Source organism: Sturnira hondurensis, unplaced genomic scaffold (genome assembly GCF_014824575.4).
Source record: "Sturnira hondurensis isolate 20B ecotype Veracruz unplaced genomic scaffold, ASM1482457v3 Scaffold0017436, whole genome shotgun sequence".
In the NCBI taxonomy this organism is placed as follows: Eukaryota; Metazoa; Chordata; class Mammalia; order Chiroptera; family Phyllostomidae; genus Sturnira; species Sturnira hondurensis.
Window position 1 is genome coordinate 16,716,522 of NW_028090067.1, and position 19,154 is coordinate 16,735,675.

Below are 19,154 nucleotides of genomic sequence, written 5' to 3' on the forward strand. Positions count from 1 at the left end.
AGATCGTGTGTGTGTGTGTGATTTGTAAATGTGGGTGATTGACCTGAACTTAAGGATCAGATGAATTTGTCTTGGGGTTCTCCAGTTTGCTGTCTCTGGACCATGTGGTGTGGCCTTTGAAGTGGAGGACAGCTATCCTTGTCACTTTGCAGCCTCTGGCCTCAGGTTCTGGGGGGTGCGTGGACACAGGCTTCCCACGGAATGTTCTTGAACTGGCCCCTCTCCTGAGGCTGCTGGCAGAGTTTACCCTACAAACCAAAACAGGTCACGTGACTTGTAGGATTCCATGAATCCCTCCAGGTGGGAGGATTGGTTGAAATTTCCAAAATATTTTGACTTAACGAGACGGGAAAATGACAATACTGGAGAACATAGGGCTCGTGGTGGCCGAAAGACCCGGGGACTGCCGTGTGTGCTGTGCCAAGCCCAGGGCCACCTTGTGGGCAGACGCCCCTTCTGAGGCTGGGCCTCCCAGCCAGGCAGTCAGTGCCGAGGTGAAGGGCACCCATGCTCACACCCCACGGGCTGGATCCTCCTCCATGCTTCCTGTTTCTTCCTATGGGCTGTGGGTTTAATGGGAAGACATAAAGCTAACTTTTATTGCCGAGCAGGCTGCTTGCTAGTGAAACGACCCTGCTCATCTGCCTTGGTGAGCCTCTGTTTCCACAGGGGGCTGAGGGGCCACTGCAGGGGTTGCTGGGAGAATGACCTTTGAGTGAGACTCGGCACCTACCACAGTGTCCGGCCATGGGTACCCAGGAAGTGCTGGTCCCCATTCCCACTTGAGATACGCAAACAGCTAGACACATGCCTGAAGAATTCTCCCTCCTTGAACAAATAAGCCTTATCCCTCTGAAAACGGAGCAGCGTGGGCAGAGACCCGCATTAAATGTTTTATCAGCCAATTAACCATAGTGGTTAAACACTTGCCTATGGCTCAGTCGAGTAAGCAGGTCCTAGATGGGGAGGGAGAAAGGGGTGTCCGTTCCTGAGCTCGGAAAGCTAAACGGGACGTACGGGTGGGGTGGAGATGGTGGGAAGAGGGCCCTTCGGATGCACTTAGACATTTGCCCAAGATCGGGGGGGGGCTCAAGTCCTGTGTGTATGTGACTGGGTCTTGGGCGCAGGCGACCCAGGGCCCCTGGGCACAGTCCCTGGCGTGGCCTGTGTTCTGGGCGCCGCCTGTGCTGGGAGAACACCAGGCCAGGCCAGTGCGTGTGGCCATCTGACGTGGCTGAGGGCCAGGCTGGGTGGGCAGGCCTGGGAATGGCCCTGCTTGGCAAAGGTGTGGGCTCCCCCCGTTGAGGCTGGGCAGCTCCATCGTGGTCTCGGCAGACAGATTAGGCAGGAACGAGAGCTGCCCTGAGTTCCTCACTCCTCTGGTGGTCAATGTCTTCCATCTCCCGTAGTTTCTGCAAAGGGCACCAGGGAGAGCGGGGTGTGGGAGGAACTCCAAGAGACGACAGAGATGGGGGCTGGGCTGGACCCCCCAGACCTCAGCCGCAGCTGGCCCTTCATTTCTACTTGAATCGCATACTCCACACTGTGGTGGCCTCATCCCCTCCCTCTGGCCTGTTGCTTCTCCTACCTGGGAGATTTCGGCAAGGATGATCCCCCGGTACTGCCTGCCCTGTCCCAGGGCCTCCATGTCAGCCAGGAACTCTTTCCTCTCCTGAATTTCCTTGACCACTGGACAGGGAGAAGGGTCTTCATCATCGTACAGGGCAATGGGGGCCACCAGGCTCCTGGGAGGGGTGGTGGGAGCAGGGGTGGCCTCTCGGGAGAGGAGGCAGCTCTGTCTAGCTGGTTCCCATCCCCACACCCACTCCCCTCTCCAGCGTAACTGGCCTATCAGGGGCTCACATTCTTCAAAGCGGTCCAGCTCCGGGGCTGGGGCCTTCTGTTGCTTTATAGGAGGGGGCTTCCTTTTCCGTTCCCCTTTGTCCTTTCCTGTGGCAAAGATGTTTTGGAGTCTTCGCTTCTCCTTCTCCAGATCTCCTGTAAGGCCCAGAAAAGGCCTTGTTCAGGCGGGAAGGGCACCCCCTTCACGGGCCGTGTTCCCAATCACGCATGCTTGCTCCAAGGCGCTGGGCAACATGGGGCGGGCTTCTGCTATCCGGCACCTTCTACCCAGGGTGCTCCTGGGGCCTGGCTTGTCAAGACAGAAAGGGGAAGGGGGTGAAAGCACCCAGAAGAGACCTTTGTCAACAGCCACTCACTGCTGTGGTACAGAGCAAGGCTAAGGAGCCTCAGTGACGGCCGAGCAGCAGTCTGCGTGCAGAGGCTGTGTGTGGTGTGGGAAGGTCTGGGCTGAGAGTTAGGTCAAGTACCCAGGAGAAAGTGGGCGACGGCTCCCTGACATAGGCTGGGGTGCAGAAAGCTCTGGATTCGGGGCACCGTGTTAGCTTAAGAGAGCAGCAGGCATGAGGTCTGACAGTTGGCCATTCATTGGAAATTGATAGAATCTAGCTCACTGTTAAAGAGCCTTCTGGGAAAATTTTTTGTTTAAGATTTCATCCATTTTTATTTTTTAAAAGATTTTATCTATTTTTAGAAAGAGGGGAAGAGAGGGAGAAAGAGAGGGAGAGAAACATCAATTGTGCGGTTGCCTCTTGTGCACCCCTGACTGGGGACCTGGCCTGCAACCCAGGCATGTGCCCCAAGAGGGATCCCAACTGTGACCCCTCGGTTTGCAGGCCAGTGCTCAATGCACTGAGCCACACCAGCCAGGGCGCATTCTGGGAAAATTCTGAAAAAGGACAGCCTGACTGGCTTCCCCTGCAATGTGCCGAGCTAACGTGCCAAGGCTCAAGAGCGCTGGTATAAACAGCAGGAGACTTTGACTAGCTACGTGCTCACTTGGCCTGCGGGCTGGTCGCCTTCCCGCACCCCCAGCCCCTCATGAAGGGACACGGAAGAGGGGCTCTGGTCAAGGTCCTCTGACTTACGGGTGGCTCGAGGTTTGAACTGCTCCCGGCTGTAGGCCCCGTTGGCCTGGCACAGGCTGGCAGGCCGGAGGTGGGACCGGGCCACAAGGATGGGAGGCAGGCAGATGGCTGAGTCCGGCTGCTTGGGAGGCAGGACCCTCTGGCTGGATGTCGGGCTACAGTGGAGGGGCAGCGTGTCTCCTCCTGGGAAAGGGAGGTTGGAGTAGAGGAATCCACCGGCTTTTTTTTTTTTCATTTTATAAATGCTTGCCTGTTCCAACCAGGCCAATAGTACAGCAGAGTCTTCCCTTCCAACCGCCCTCTACAATGAGCAATGGTAACAATCTGGTGGTCCCGGTCCTTTCTTTCTGGTGCATATATAAACAGTCAAGGTACGTGCACTTAGGTAAGGCTCGATTTTCAAACAGCACACCGTACTGTGTTCTACTCACTTAACAACCCCCCCGAACACCTCTCCGACCACTCCATTTATACGTGGCTGGTTTTCCACAGCTGTGTGCTGGTCCTCACAATAGCTACATTCTATCTGCACCTAGTCTCCTAGTTTTAGAAATTCAGGCTGTTTTTGTTATTTTTTTACTGCTTCAAATTGTGCTATAGTAAACATTCCTGTACACCAATGCCTCCTACTGGTGCTTCTGTTTCTATAGGTGGGTTCCTAAAACCCGCTTGGTCCACAGGTGAGGAGGGGAGGTTTGGCTGGTAATAGATTCCCTCCCCACTGCCTCGGCCCAGCACACAGCGGGGACAGTGGTAAGGGAGATGAAGTCGCGCCTTGGTGCACCTGGACCAGGCTGTGGGGGAGGGGAAACACCCGCATACAGCACGTTAGGGGGTTGAGCACAGACTACATCAGTGCAGGGTCTACAATTTAGATTGGGTGAGCCAGGGGAGCCCTCGTGAAGAGGGTAACGTTTGAGAAAAGACCCAACAGTGGTGAGGGGGCCAGCATTGCAGATACTTCAGGGAAGGGCGTTTGAGGCCGAAGGGACAGCCAGAGCAAAGGCCCCAAGGCGGGAATGTGCCTGGAGTGTTTGGGGTACGGGGAAAGGAGTGAGCAGGGGGGTGTAGTGGGAGTAGAGGTTGGAGGGCATGGAAGACGAGAAGTACAGGGCCTTGTAGGCCCTGGAGAGATGGGCTCACTCTTTGTGTGAGGGTGGAAGCTGCCGGAGGGTTTCGAACAGAGGAATGACGGGATCCCCTTGGCTGCTGTTGAAATCATAGCATGAGGGCCAAGGGTAGAGGCGGTCGGAGTCGTCCGTATGGATTGAAGGTCAAGCAACAGGCCAGCTGAGGGGGCAGACAGGGGTCTGGGAGATGAGGAATCATGACTGAGGCATCTGTCCCGAGGACCTGGAAGGATGGGGCTGCCAGTAATTCCCATTGACCTTCCCCTTCACACATCCTCCACCTGGGGGCCACAGCTTTGCACATCTTTCGTTTCTAAAGAGACACCGAGCCTCCCAGAATGTCCCTCCCGCTCCCTCCACTCGCTGGTGCTGCCCGCTCAGTGCCAACACTGCCTCTTCCTCTGGCCCATTCCCAGCAAATGATCATGGCCTGCGTGATCTCGGGAGTTCAGGTGAAGGAGAGAAATGTATGGCTTGCGACAGAATTTGAACTAAAGCTCAAAACAACAGTAGGGTTTGGTTAAGAGGAGATTCTAGAAGAAAGCAGACTCCATGCAAATGCTTGGAGGCAATTTAAAAAAAAAACCTCTAAGGGGAACAACACCGCCCGGTGTTTGGTGGTGGCCCAGCCACCAATGCAGTTCGTCCTTCACTAAATACTGAGCACCCAGGCGCTGGGGCCACCACAGGGAACAGGACAGACGTAGTCTGTGGTCTCCCGGCGTTCACTCCTAGAGGGGTTTCTAGGACAGTATCTGGGTAATGGAGCTTCAGGGGACACTGGTTTGTTAGCACATTGCTGAGTGTGGAGACTGGGCTGTGGTTTGGATGAGTTATGACATTCTGGCAGCCTGAGCTGTCCTTGTCCACAGTGAGGAAGGACATCTGACCCCTGACCTGGCCTAATGGAGCCTCCCTCCACCAGCCAGAGCTGAAGGGGCTCTGCCAACACGGGCCTCTCTGACTCTCCCCTCCCTCTGCTTCTGTGGCGGATCACATGCCCCCTGGTAAGCTCATCCTCTCTTCAGAGAAGGCAGTAGCTTTCGGTAGATTCTGCTAAAACTGGGCAGGCTTGCTCTTGCACTCTTTCTCTTAAAGGCCTCTGTTCTGATCCAGTAAATGCTGATTCAGTGAAATCTCAGAAAGTAAGGTTGCTTTCAGAATGTCCTGCCCATGCACTTCCACTTATTTAAATGATACAATGAGTGGTCAGAGGTGAGCTGGGGCACAGCTTTCTTTGCACAGGCTTCCCAAGCTGGAATTCTGCCCGTATTCTTGTCTCTGCCAGCTAAGCTATGCATGCACAGAACGACAGGACACACACATTGTCCTCTCCTCTGAGAGCTCATACGGTGTGTGTGTAACAGGAAGGGACAGATAGCAGACGGGACAGTTCTGAGACAACTCTGGCTGGGCAGGAAGTTTCGACTACTCTGTGATTTCCTGGGAAGGTTGGCTGGGCAGGAGGCTTGTGGTTATGCCAGCACCCACGCCAGAGGCGGGGGGGGGGGTGGCAGGAAAATAACAGAGGCCCCACAAGGTCAACTCCCCAGGGGCCAGATAAAAAATGCTACACTATACAGTTTTGGTGTTTTAAAATGACGTCCTCTGCTCCTTAATATGGAGGAGCATTAAAAACGTGGCCCAGAATCACTGCCCAGGAAGCCTCTGTGGACGACTCTTACTTTTCATGGTGTCCATGATGTGGCGCTGTTGGAATGCAGTCAGTTGGGACTCCTTCATCATCACTGCAACAGAAAGCACTCCAGTGAGGCCGCCTGGGCTGCAGGCAGAAGCCTTTGTCTCACCCCACTGCAACTTAAAATCGTTCCACCTCTGACCCCCATTCTGCACCGGAGCTCTCTTCCTCCCCTGCTTCGTTATTTGTCTATAACACTCATCACTATCTAAGTTCTATGGATTTTACTCATTTGTTATTTGTTACCCTTCTACTAAAACATTAGCACCATGAAAGAAAAACATTCTTGCCATTTTCTTCTTTTTTATGCTGTATCCTCAGCACCTAGCACAAGGTCTAAAGCACATAGCAGGCTTTAAAATTTTTTTTCATTGAGTGAATGAATGAAAGAACAAGTATTCATTAAGTGTGTGTCAGACATTGGAGCTACGATCAGGAGCCCAATCAGGAACAGTCCTGCCTGCCCCGGTGGAATTCACAGGCTAGGAGGGTGGGTAACTCCTGACCCAACGGAGCACACCAGATAGCTGATTACAGGTTACGCTCTGTGCGATGAAGAGCGAGGTAATGTTTGGTAGTGTGAAGGTAAATAACAGTTGGTTCCACGGTGGTGGGTGGGGAGGAGTTGGGCTTCCCGCGAGGGAATGCGAAGTGTGATCTAAGGAAGCACAGGAGTTTTCTACTCTAAAATCCTTAGTTCTTTGATTTTTTGGCCACTCGCAAGTTGTACGACCCGAAACTTCCTGAACCCAAGGCTTCTCATCTGTAAAATGAAAACAGCAATGGCTAAGCCACAGGTCACGTGGGGGAGACCTGAGTTTCAGGGGGTAACTGTTACCACCGTGCTTCCCCTTTCCTGTAAGCGCACTGACCTCTGAGGAGCTCGCACGTCTCAGGGGTGTAAGTGGCCTGTTTGGGACAGCGCCAGAACCCCGTTCCCTTGGTCACTGCCTCCGCCCTCTCCGGGGAAGCCATGGGAAAGGCCCTGCGGAGGGAAAAAAACGCAATGACACATCCCATCTCCCAGGTCCAACGTCTACCCCCACACCAGGCCTCCAACACCACCAAAGTCTGGGAGCGACGCCGCCCGTCACTATTGCGACAGTGCCCGACCCTTCCACCCTGAGCAGATGCTCTGGCAGATTTACGAACCGGGACCTCATCTTGACCCGGTGCCTGCCGTGGGCACGACAGTGCCCGTGGAGTGTTACGCCCAAATTGAAACCTCACCCTAAAGTAAGACCCCAGCTGGGTGGGTCGCCCCACAGATAGCGGCAGCTGGTCTCCGTAGACCGTAACTAGGATTCTGCCGCGGCATAGCGGTGCAGCTGGTAACTAGACGCTCTGGCTACCATGGTAACAAGCGCTAGCTTCTTGGTGCATGCGCACATTTACCACTCTGGCCTGCCCCCGGAAGTGATTGCCTCGGGGTCACGGCGCAGGCGTAGAGTAAGCAAGTCGTTGCACTAGGTGGAGGCTGTTCGCGGACCTCCGCGCGGTTTTGGGGCGCGCAGCCCGGTCGCTGCTGGGCAGGCGTCATGTCAGACAATGAGGACAAGTGAGTGCGGACGAAGTGGCCTTTGCAGATCCGCGGAAGAGGCGGGTGAAGCAGGAGCCTGGGTCGAAAGAGGCTGAGGACCCAGGCATCTAAGGGACTGGGGCTGCTGAAGGGAAGCAGGGAAGGGCGAGGGGCCAAAAAGCAGAGCCAGGGCATGGGCACAGCGGAGCTCAAGCTGGAGGGTACAGAGAGGAACAATGAAAAAGGTGTCTCCCAGCAAACGTACCCTGAGTCGGGCGCTGCGTCTTGTTTTGGGAATATTGAGGTATGTTAGGCATAGTCCCACGTGCTCCCTTCCCAGGAGATGGACAGGCCCGAGTATCGTGTGAGGTTAGGCAGTAGAAGCACGTAGTACAGCAGGTCCTCGAATAATTTGTTCCAGCGTTGGTGAGATGCTGTAGGAGCTTAACTCCGGTTTATATCAGTTAGTCTGTGGTGAAATGGGTTTCATTATGTTCTGTTCTTCAAGTCGCAGAACCTGTCTGCAGTGTTAAGTGAGGACTTACTGTGTAGTTCTCTGAAGAGGGTCTAGTGAGACTTTGAGGGGAGATGGGTCTGGAAGGATAGTGATCATCTGGGGAGAGAAGGGAGTGGCTTGCCCTAGGGAGACAGTCATAGAGGGAGGGAGAAGGGTTTTGAATTCCGGATTTATTTTGAATCTAGGGCCAAAATGATTTTCAAATGAGGGCTCAAGGAGAGGTCTCTTCTGAAGGTAAAAATAGGGGCATAGTCAGCATATCAGTCAAAACTAAGAAACAGGTGAGGTCATCAGGGGAGTTTTGGTGAGGAGATGGCGGAGTATTGGGGCACCCCAACAGGAGTGCTTGGCAAAGCCGAGGGAGGAGCAGCCAAGGGAGAAAGGACAGGGGAGGGAGGTGTCCTTGTATTCACGTGAGGAGGGTGTGCGGAGGGGAGGGAGTGGTCTAGTTTGCCAACTGGTAGGTCAAGCTAAATGAGGACAAGAAGAGTCCATTGGGTTTATTTTAAGGGTTTATTTATTTATTTTTAGAGAGAGGGGAAGGGAGGGAGAAAGAGAGACATTGAGCATCTCCCTCCCGCCTGCCCCCCAACGGGGCACCTGGTCCACAGCCTAGAACTGGCTTCCGCTTGGTTTGCCGGCTGGTGCTCAATCTGATGATGTAACCAGGGCAGCTATTAACCAGGGCAGATGTAATTATCTTGAAATTAAATTTATTGGGGTGACATTGGTTATTAGGATCATATGTTTCAGGTGTCCATTTCTATGACACAGTGATCTGTGTATTGCACTGTGTGCCCAACCCAAGTCAAACCATCTTCCGTCACCATATATTAGCCCCCCTCTGCTGTGGAAAATGTTAACAGACTTGAAAGAAGGAGTGCTTCTGATGAAGCAAAATTATGGCAGAATGGGAAGAGAACAGTGAGAAACTGACGTGGGACAATTCTTCCATGAATTTTCCAAGTTTCCTGTGCTCCACAGAGCATGGAAATTGGGCCCTGTGGAATGGAGAAGTTTTGTTTTTAGAGTTGGGCAGTAATACCCGCTTATATGCTAATGGCAGTGGTCCTGTAGAGAGAGGAAAGGAACGGGACGGTGAATGAGTCCCAGCACACTAGGGGGCTGATGGGGGTCTGTTGGAAGGAGTAGAATGAAGCACAAGTTCATTCACGAGCACATCCTGAGTATCGATGAGACATTCCCTTGCCCTCTTTGCTTCTAGTAAGTGATGCTCTAATGACCGGCCTCTTCTTGCACAGTTTTGATGGCGATGACTTCGATGACGTGGAGGAGGACGAAGGACTAGACGACTTGGAGAATGCTGAGGAGGTCAGTATTTAGCTTTGGGCTCCTCCCTCTGCAGCCCAGGCTGCCAGATGACCTGGTCGATGACGTTCCCCGAGTGCGTCCGCCTCATGTCTGTGGTCAGAGCTCCTGCCATAAGCAGCCCCACGAGACTGAGCAGAATTCAGTCGTGTGAAGTGGAGACGCCCTGCAGGGTGGGCTTGCAGGCTTTTGTCCACTTGGATCACAGCCATGGCTTCTGGGACAGTTGGTTCACTGGTGGGTGAAACGTCACCCTCATTCATTCAGCAAATGTGTTGAATGTTCGTTATGTGCAAGGTGCTCTGCAGGGCGGGGCTGCGTAGGATCCTTCAAGGGGGAGAGCGACCTGGGAAAATCTGGAGGTAAGGGCCCAGATCAGGCCCAGATTGGGCTAGGTTCCATAGCCTAAATGCAGTGGAAAGCCGCAAGTTTTGAGCTTGGGAGTGGCACGATCCAGTTTGCATTTTATTTTAATTTTTAAAAAATATTTTTATTTATTTTTAGAGTGAGGGGAAGGGAGGGAGAAAGAGAGGGAGAAACACCAACATGTGAGAGAAACATCGGTTGCTTGCCTCTTGCATGCCCCCACCTGGGGGCCTGGCCCACAACCCAGGCACGTTCCCTGACTGGGAATTGAACCAGAACCTTTCAGTTCACAGTCCCTCGCTCAGTGCACTGAGCCACACCAGCCGGGGCCTAGTTTGTGTTTGAGAAAGAACATTCTAGTCTCATAGTGAAAAGTGAATTGGGGAGGAACGAGTAAAAGACCAATGAGGGAACTCTCATAGACCCCCAGGTGAGAGACCTGCAGCTTGGACTTGGGCACTGCCTGTGTCAGTGATGAGAAAACAAACCAAGGAGTATTTTGGTGGGTTGAACACGGGGAGGCGAATGCGGGAGGTGGCGAGGACGACTCCTAGGTTTCTGGCTTGAGTAACTACGTGCATGGGTTACTCGCTTCATGAATAAAATAGGGCTTTCTGGCTTGTGTGGCTGATGGTGGAAGAAGTGCTTTGTGTCTCCTGTGCAGAGTGAGCCTTGGTTTTTAGGCTAGGAAGCTGAAGCCCCTCTCTGAATTTTCCGCATGGCTCTCTCAGGCACCCATCTGCTGTGTCAGAAACCTTCTCCATCTTCTGCCGCTCTTCCCTTCCCGTCCTGTCGCTTCTGCCTCCAACGTGTGGTTTAGCCCTGCCCCCTTTCCACATACCTTTTGCTCAGTCTGGTTCAATCTTTATTGCTTTTCGCCGGGGCTGCTGCAGAAATTGTGTTCCTGGCTTTCCTGCCTTCGGGCTCTCTGAGTGCCTTTCTGCTGCCAAAGTCATCTCTCTTACATGCGGACACGATCGATTACCCCCTGCCTTCCTAAAAATGGTCTCTTGGCTTCTGCCCTTGCCCCTACAGTGTATCCAGAGTGATCACTGTAAATGTTGAGTCAAATCAGTCTCTCCTGCTCAGAGTCTTCATCCCGTGGTTTCCCATCTCATTCAGAGAAAACACCGTAAAGATGTACAAGGTTCTCCATGACCCAGCCGCTTGCTCAGCGCTGTGACCTCATCTCTTCTTGCCGTCCCTGTCATGCCAGGCAGATTCCTGCCGGGATGTTTGTTCCTGCCGTTCCCTCTGCCAGGAACGCTTTCCCCCAAGACACCCATGTGCCCTGCTGCTCACCTCCCTCAGGTCTTTGTCCGGGTCACCTAGTGCGGCCTTCTGTGACCATCCCCTCTGAAATTGCAGCTTTCTCCCCCTCGTCCTGCACCGCTGCCCGGGCACTTCCTGTCCTTGTTCTCTGTTACCGCACCACAGTTTACGTACTAATTTTATTGTTTCTCTCATTGTCACAAAGGCTCTACAGGGGGAGAATTTTGTGTCTTACTGTTCTGTCTGGAGCAGTTAGAATACTACCTGACATGTAGTAAGTGCTCAGAAAATATTTTTTGACTTAAATTTTTTTTTATTTTAAGAGTACAAGTATTAAAGGTGGGACAGTGAAACAGAGGGGGCTCCTGCCTACAACCATATGTGCACTTTGCTCTATTTAGGCTCCACAATTAGTTCTCACACCTAGTACATTCTCTCCCTCCTCTCTCCTTTGGGCATGCAGTTCAACCTGCCTGGAATGCCCTTCCCTTCCTCCTTGGCTTGGGAACCCCTGCTCATTCTTCTAGACTAGCTCAAGTCTCATCTTTGGACTGTCTTCCTGGCGCCCTGCATGACTTAGGTACCCCCTCTCCCCCTTGGTACCTTCCTTGCGCAGTCTGTACCTTCAAAGCACTTGCCGTTGTGTTTGCTCTTGTCTCCTCCCAAACCGTGGATTCTCTGGGAGCAGGGACTCTGCTATTCTGATGTCTGGCGTGCAACTGATGCTTAATAAGTAATTGTTAAATATATGACTATGTATATATATGAAAATGTCTGGCATGTTTCTGCCTTCACTCTGATTCTTTAGCCCCTTGACCCTTGGACTCAGTTGTTTGGTCTGAAGATGGGGTGCTTGCTCTCGTTTCCTGCTGAGGGTGGTTTCTCGTCTGTGCTCGAGGACTTCTTCACACGGGGCCGGCGTTCCTGGGCTACCCCGCCTGTCCGCCTCTGCGTCTCTCCTGGACGAGGCGGCTGGCCTTGGAGTCCCGATCACAATTCTTTTCTTTTATTGGGTCTGAGACTTCGGCCAAGTCAGCTAACTCCCCAGGCCTCTAAAGCGGCGCCTCAATCCCTGCCTCGTATGGTCATGTGAGGGCTAAATCAGGTGCCTGTGGGGCGGTTGCGAGGTTGCTGGCACTTAGTAGGCAGTGGCGGCGGTGGTGGTTATGGTCACTGCCCTCGCCCCTCCCCTTCCCAATAACGCACCCTGATCTTTTCCTGCCTTCTGCCTTGGTGTCCAGGAGGGCCAGGAGAACGTGGAGATACTCCCCTCCGGAGAGCGACCGCAGGCCAACCAGAAACGAATCACCACGCCTTACATGACCAAGTACGAGCGAGCTCGCGTGCTGGGCACCCGCGCTCTCCAGATCGCGTGAGTGTTCCTCTCCCTGTCTCCTCCACCCGCCCATCCACAGCGTGCTGGTGGGTGACCAGTGTGGCCCAGCACTGCTTTCAAAGGCTAAATGGGGGGCTCTTTCCCTGTGTGCCAGGCTGTGTGCTAGACCTTTGCCCTCAGGGAGTCTGTGATCCAACAGGGGAAACAGGACTTGAACATACAGGAAGTCAAATAACAGCGCAGCAGACGAATAGCAACAAAATACAGAACTCGATGATCGCCTCTCAGGCTAGTGAAGGAAAAAAACTGGATTTAGACCATTGTGGGTCAGTTCATTCGGGGGGCTGTATCAGCCCCCATTGGGCTGGTGGTTCTTGAGCGGAGGTCAACTGTGACCAGCCCAGAGGACGGGAGACCCCTGCACGTAGAGGCCGTGCCAGAGATGTGCGAACAGAACAGTGGTGGACTTCTGGGGATTTGGAATTGGCAGGCTCTCTTTCTCTTCCACATTTGGAACCAATTAAAGAATTGCAAGGTCTAGGAGATAGCGAGTGGGTAGGCGGACATCAGACTTTAGGTGAGTGCACGCTCCGGTGTGCTGGCATCCAGAGGCTGTGTCTGCAGGGGCAAGCCTGCCTTCCGAGGTCGTGAGCCTTGTGACAGCACCCTGTCTGCAGGTGGGTGGCTTTGAGAAAGCAGGGACTCTCAGAACAGCTAGGCCACAGATGCCGGCTTTCTGCCAGGTTCCCGTGTCAGGTGTGGTACTTACTCCTTCATCCTGGGGAGGAGTGAGGCAGGAGACAGAGGGAGGGCAGGTGTGGTCCTGTCGCTGTCACAGGAGGTCTCCGAGGGACACGTGGGGCTGAGGGGAAGAGCCCTGCCCAGAGCTCTCACAAGCTGGTGTGGGCAGTGGTGGTTATGTGGAAGTCGGGTCGCTTTGGGTGGGGGGTGGGGGGAAGTGGACTGAAAGGCAGCTGCGGCCAGTGTGTGGAGTCAAGGGTGCTGCAGGGGTGCTGGCGCCAGGTCCGTGCGCTCCCCTCCCCAGCTGTCAGTCGGCGTTGGACTCGATCGTCAGTCCTGTGGGTGGAGAGGACTGCTGTGTCCTCCCCAGGGGGAAAAGTTCCACAGTTGAAAAGCTCAGTTCCCTGCTCATTCTGCAGTAGGGAACTTCTTGCCAGCCTGGTGGCCGTCTGTGCTGGTCTGGAAGAAATTAGAGCCGCTCTCCGAGCCACAATTTTGGTGTCCCTGGGGTCCGGGTCCTCTGGCCTGCACCATCGATTCTGGGAGCTACTAGCTACATGCGGCCATTTACATCTAAATTAAGTGAAAGTTCAGTTGTTTGGTCTCATTGGCCACATTTCACGTGCTCAGTGGTTACCCGTGCGTGGCTGGGGCTTCCGTAATGGGAGTGCAGACAGAGGACGTTTTCACTGTTGCAGAGTGCTGTGTTGGTGCTCTGGTGCTCCTCTCTGCTGACAATGAGCCGGCAAAGAGTAGTTCTTTTTTTTTTTTTTTAAGATTTTATTTATTTATTTATCTTTAGAGGGGAAGGAGAGAGGGAGAGAAACATCAATGTATGGTTGCCTCCCGTGAGTCCCCTGCTGGGAACTGGCCTGCAACCCAGGCATGTGCCCTGACTGGGAATCGACCGCAATCCTCTGGTTCGCAGGCCCACGCTCAATCCACTGAGCTACACCAGCCAGGGCGATAAGAGTAGTTCTTAAAATCTGTTTCAAACGAGTTGAATGTGAGGCATAGCCTCCCACCACTGAGTAGGCGCTGTGCTGGCTCCCGTCGGGGGCACGAAGATGGTGAGACGCAGCCCCTGTCCTCCAGTGCTTGCCGCCTCCAGGGGAGCTTCCCAAATGCTCTGGCCCCACGGCAGCAGCTGGGTGCCGCTGCCGTTTGAGAGGTGCAGAGGGGAGATGGGGGTAATTGCAGGGGTGACGGGAAAGCCCATGAGGAGGGTGGAGTGCAGGTGGCCAGGGAAAGGGAGGTGGTTCTAATGGGACCCCAGGACCACAGACAGCGTGCGGAGAGGTCCGAGGGAGGAAGGCGAGTGTCTTGTGGTGTGAATGGCGCGTGGCTTGGGGCACAAGACTGGAAAAGATGTCACTGGTGCTTTGAGTGACGAGTTTAGAAGATTGGTGGGCACTGTGCAACACTTAAAAGTGTGGAGGCGGACATTCAGAACTCGACCGAGTCCCGGCAGCCTGCTTTTCTCGTGGACAAGGCGTAGCCCCACCTAGTTGGGTCTGCAGTGCCCCTTCCGATGAAGGGGTAGCACCCATCTGGCAGTTCCTTGCCCGCTGTGGGCAGCGGGCAGCCAGGGCTGTCCTATCCCTCACTTATCCCTAGCACTAGCTGTGCACCCTGCGTCTGGGTGTCCAATAAACTTGTCTTGGGTACTTTTTGGATGGAGTCTCGCTGCTTCCACTAGCACCACCTGGTGGCTGATGTGTGCCACAGTCGCCGCTGAAGGATCTGTCACGTGGTTTGTGGTGGAGGCCCTGGGGCAGGCAGAGTACTGAAGGGCGCACTCTCACACTTGGCACTTCGCGCACACACAGTAGGGCTGGCTGGATGAGTGGATGCTCCTGATTATTCATGTCTTGAAAAAAGAAGGCTGTGCAGACCAGGAAAGGCATTTTGCCACATTCTTTAAACTTTTTTTTTTAATATTTTATTTATTTATCTTTAGAGGGGAAGGGAAGGAGAGAGGAAGGAAACATCAATGTATGGTTGCTTCTGGTGCATCCCCTGCAGGGAACTGACCCCTGCCGGAAACTGGCTTGCAACCCAAGCATGTGCCCTGACTGGGAATCGAACCGCAACCGTCTGGTTCGCAGGCCCGCGCTCAATCCACTGAGCTACACCAGCCAGGGCTCTTTAAACTTTTAATGCTTACGGAGAGAGGATGTGGGGAAAGTTAAGTGCTTGCCCTCTGCCCTGGAGAAATTTTTAGGCTTTTGGGAGTAATACTGAGACCTGTCCTGAAAAACATCCAGCCACTGTTAATATAACGAGAATGTTTTGCAGGACATAGATGTTCCTGGCAGCCCAGGAGAGTGGACTGGAATGCACATACGTGAACACTGATGACTTCACTGTACTAGTCAGTGGGGGTGGTAGAAGCCATTGAGTGAGCATGTGCACTGTGTGGCCGTCACATTCAAAATGAGGGAGCGAGCAGACCAACAAAGCTGCATCAAAGTTTGCATTAAGCTTGAACACTCCTCTGGGGATGCTGTTCGGATGGTTCAGAAGGCCACCGCTGTGGGCGCCTGGTGATTGGCAGCTTCAGCACAACAACATGCGCACTCGTGCATCACGTCTTGTGCCAAGTTTTTTGGCAAAACATCAAGTCACCCAGGTGACTCAGCCCCGCAACAGCCCAGATTTGGCACCCTGTGACTTCTGGCTTTTCCCAAAATCAAAATCACCTTTGAAAAGGAAGAGATTTCAGACTATCAGTGAGATTCAGGAAAAGACGATGAGGCAGCTGATGGTGACTGGGAGAACTGTGTGAGGTCCCAAAGTGCCTGCTTTGAAGGTGACTGAGGGGTCATTGTCCTTTGTACAGTGTTTCTTATATCTTGTGTCTTCGTCAGTAAATGTCTCTGTTTTTCATATTGCGTGGCGGGATACCTTCTGGACAGACCTCGTGAATCAAAGTGTTTAGTGATAAAAGTAGTGACTTGGCGCGAACGGGTGGCTCTCAGACCCACTGGTGACCGGGGAGCTTTATAGACGCAGGTTCTCAGGCTGCTTCACTAGACATTCTATTCAGGGGGTCTGGAAAGAGGACCCAGGGTCTTGGGTTTTTAGTGTACGTGCCTAGCAATTCTGACCGTCAGGTTTGGGACCCTTTAGTGCAAACCTGCGCTGGAATCAAGGGCGGCTTCCTAGAGGAGGTGGGCTGGGGACTGGCACCCCACCTGTTTGCATTCAGAGCCTCTGCTAAGGGTCAGGCACTGTGCTAGGGCACATTCTGGGCCACCAGTGCTCGTCACGGTCTAATTCGGATGACTCCAAACATGCAGTCAGAGCACAGGGAGGCGGGGCCGAGGGAGCATGTGCGAGTGAGCCAGACACTGAGGGTCCAGCAGATGGTCCCCAGGGCGGAGACATTGGCTTCTGCCCCAGGCCTGTAGGGAGTGGAAGAGCTCAAACGAGGACACGGAAAGGTAACCACAGTGTCTGTTCAGGAAGCCTCAGGAGTCCGGTGTGGTGGGAACTCGGGGTCAACTCAGGCAAGTGGCATGAGGGGTGCTCGAGAGGGGAGTGGGGGCCGGGCTGGGTTCTGCTTACTGGCCGTGGGGCATCATGGAAGGGCAGTAAGCGGGTGTGCACCTGACGAGCCTGAGGCCAGGAGGAGACTGGAAGTGGGCGACTGCTAAGGGCACATTGCCTCCAGTCTCCTTTTCTAGATAGAAAAGGAAAACAGGCTGGGCCCTGAGGCAGGGCTGGGGTGGGCGGCGTCAAGCCCTCCGGAGGGCACCTTTGCACACAGTGGTGTCTTCGTGCTGGAGTGAGTCTGCCTAGGCCTGGGAAGGGCCCTGGTAGGGGAGCTGGCGCGATGAATGTCATGTGGCCTTGTGGTTAAAGCTTAGTCTTGTCCCGTTCCCAGTGCCCTTTTTAGGTGTGTGGATCCTCAGCTTATAAATGGGAGGTGTTACAGCACAGTAGGTCAGAGCCTGCAGGGTTCGAATCTTGGCTCTGCCACTTACTGGCTGTGTGACCTAGGGCAAGTTACTGACCTCTCTGTGCCTCTGTTTCCTCATGAGTAAAACAGAAGTAACACTAGTACTCACCTCAGAAGAAACAGTCTGTGTGAGAACCACGTAAGAGAGTGGGTATGGTGCTCAGTGAGGCCTCAGGTGTTAGCCAGCAGTGTCCTAGCCGCAGTGTCCGTGGGGTGGGGCTTTTTGTCCTGGTTTTCAAACAAGGATACTGAGATTTGGAGAGAGAGTCCGTGTCTTCGGAGGCAAAATTTAAATCTGGTCTCTGGCTCCCGCTCACGTACCCTCGCCATCTGTGCCCGAGCCACTGCCCCCACCACCTGCCTGCCTTTCTAGGTGAGGACAGGGTGCCCATCCTGTTTCTGAAATGGGCCCCAGCCCCACCCCCAACTTCCTGCCGGGCCTCTCTGGCTGTGTCTGCAGCGTCCCCAACAGCCGTCCCTGTTCCCACAGGATGTGCGCCCCAGTGATGGTGGAGCTGGAGGGGGAGACAGACCCCTTGCTCATCGCCATGAAAGAGCTCAAGTAAGTCACCAGACCACGCGTCGCTGCTCCAGATCCCTGGAAGGCACCCTCTGGGTCCTCCGTTGCCCACCTGACCCCCACCTCACTGGCTGGCGGAGCGGTGCTCGCTCCTGGGGGCCCTCAGCTTGTTTAGAAGTCAGCCCAGCGGGAGGGAAGTGGGAGGGCTGGCCAAGGGGGGGCGCCAGTGAGACGTGGGTGTCCCCCTGCCATCTGCCTCCTCTCCTCCTCCTCGTCCCCCCAGCCGCGGATGGCAGAGCTCTCTCAGACCCACTGTCCCACACTCAGGGATGCGGGACTTCCTTTTTTTATTGTAATTCCTTTCCTACAAAGTACGCTCAGCCCTTGCGGGATGCTCCTAGGACTTCTCTTTCCGTGCATCCTGCACACAGTCTGCCCCCCTTCTGTAGAGCGGGCGTCTCAGCGCTCACGCGCTCGTGCCCTCCCCCCCGCCGCAGGGCCCGGAAGATCCCCATCATCATCCGGCGCTACCTGCCCGACGGGAGCTACGAAGACTGGGGCGTGGACGAGCTCATCATCACCGACTGAGCTGGAGCCACCGTCCCGGCTGAGCCTCGTGTCCGGCTTCTGCCTTCACATTTGTTGTACATGTAAATAATAAACTAGTCGACCTTCCCACCCCCGTGCCTCCAGCTGTCTGCCACGCCCACCTGCTTCTGCCCCACCGTCTGCAGGCTGCACCCATCCCAGTGGCCCCAGGACTGTGAGCTCTTTAAGAGGCACCAGGGCCCTTGCCCCCTGTGGGTACCCAGGGTCCCTCCCTCCATCTCCCTGTTCACCAGAGCAAAGGCTGCCGCAGGGAGACACCTCAGCTGCCTTCCCAGCAGACAGACCAGCCTTTGTGCCCAGGGAGCTGGTTTCCATGGAAACCCCCAATTTCCTTTCCAGTGGGGACTGGCTGCAGGGGCTTCTCCCTTCTCAGGAGTATCACAGAGCAGGTCTCATCAAGCCACCCATTGTTTCCTGAGGACCTGCCTAGAGCCCCTTATCATGGGCTCGGATCCCCTTTCAGGAGCTGCGGCCCAGCAGGAAGCTGGGGGCTTGGTGACTCCACCCTCCCTGATCGGAGCCCTGCTGGGCGAGTCAGCGGGACACACGCACCTGCCTGCCCGGATCCGCCTTGTCCCCACTCCTCAGGCCACTACCCACACACTGTTCTCCAAGGCCGGCCCCTGGTCTGCCCCACCCACACCCTCTCCTTCCCAGCCCCTGGATGGAATCTGGCCTTTCCGTTCTGTGTGGGCTCTGTGACCCTCTGAGGCCTCGACTGGGGTGGGTGCTGGGGTGACAGTGGGCAGGGCCGCTGGGCTCCTGGGTCTGAGGCATGGCCTTAAATCAGAAGTGGGGCTCCTCATCCTCTGTCCTAGGTTCCGATGGGTCCTGCCCTCTTCACCCTGCTTACCCAACCTGCACTAAGACCAATGACGTTGGTTCCTCCCCCCCCCCCCCCCCCCCCGCCCCAGGGGTGGCGCTGCAGGGAGGGGGGTTAGATTGACCAAACGGAGACAGGAGGGAAACTTAGCTCCCGGAATACCCCCGCCTCCGCCCTGCTGCCTGCTGCCCTTGCAGGGAGGGAGGAGCCAGGCTAGCTTGACCTCCGCTAGAGTCAAGACCCCAGGCCAGGTGCGCACTGGACAGGGTGGGGTTATGAGCAGCCCTGGGAGGGGTATTTGCTGACTTGGAGAAGGGTTAATTTGGGGAGCAGTGGACTTCGCACCCCCTTCCACCCTCCTCCAAGCCTGTGGAATCCTTT

The 19,154-nt window shown here is 54.7% G+C and overlaps 2 protein-coding genes across 2 annotated transcripts; one reads left to right on the forward strand and one right to left on the reverse strand.

Annotated features, from left to right (window-relative positions):
• Positions 1–879: 879 nt before the first annotated feature.
• On the reverse strand, positions 880–7,145 carry CUNH22orf23 (chromosome unknown C22orf23 homolog). Its single transcript, XM_037067943.1, has 7 exons — positions 7,008–7,145; positions 6,650–6,762; positions 5,764–5,826; positions 2,949–3,131; positions 1,864–1,998; positions 1,589–1,689; positions 880–1,412 (listed from the first exon to the last, which is right to left on the reverse strand). Exons 2-7 carry the CDS (start codon positions 6,750–6,752, stop codon positions 1,341–1,343), a joined length of 657 nt encoding a protein of 218 aa, XP_036923838.1. The 5' UTR covers positions 6,753–6,762; positions 7,008–7,145; the 3' UTR covers positions 880–1,340.
• A 73-nt stretch (positions 7,146–7,218) lies between these two features.
• Positions 7,219–18,019, forward strand: POLR2F (RNA polymerase II, I and III subunit F). The gene is made up of 5 exons (XM_037068313.1): positions 7,219–7,335; positions 9,076–9,145; positions 12,022–12,152; positions 17,312–17,383; positions 17,839–18,019. The coding sequence occupies exons 1-5, from the start codon at positions 7,316–7,318 to the stop codon at positions 17,927–17,929; spliced, it is 384 nt and encodes a 127-aa protein (XP_036924208.1). The 5' UTR covers positions 7,219–7,315; the 3' UTR covers positions 17,930–18,019.
• The last annotated feature ends 1,135 nt before the right edge of the window (positions 18,020–19,154 follow it).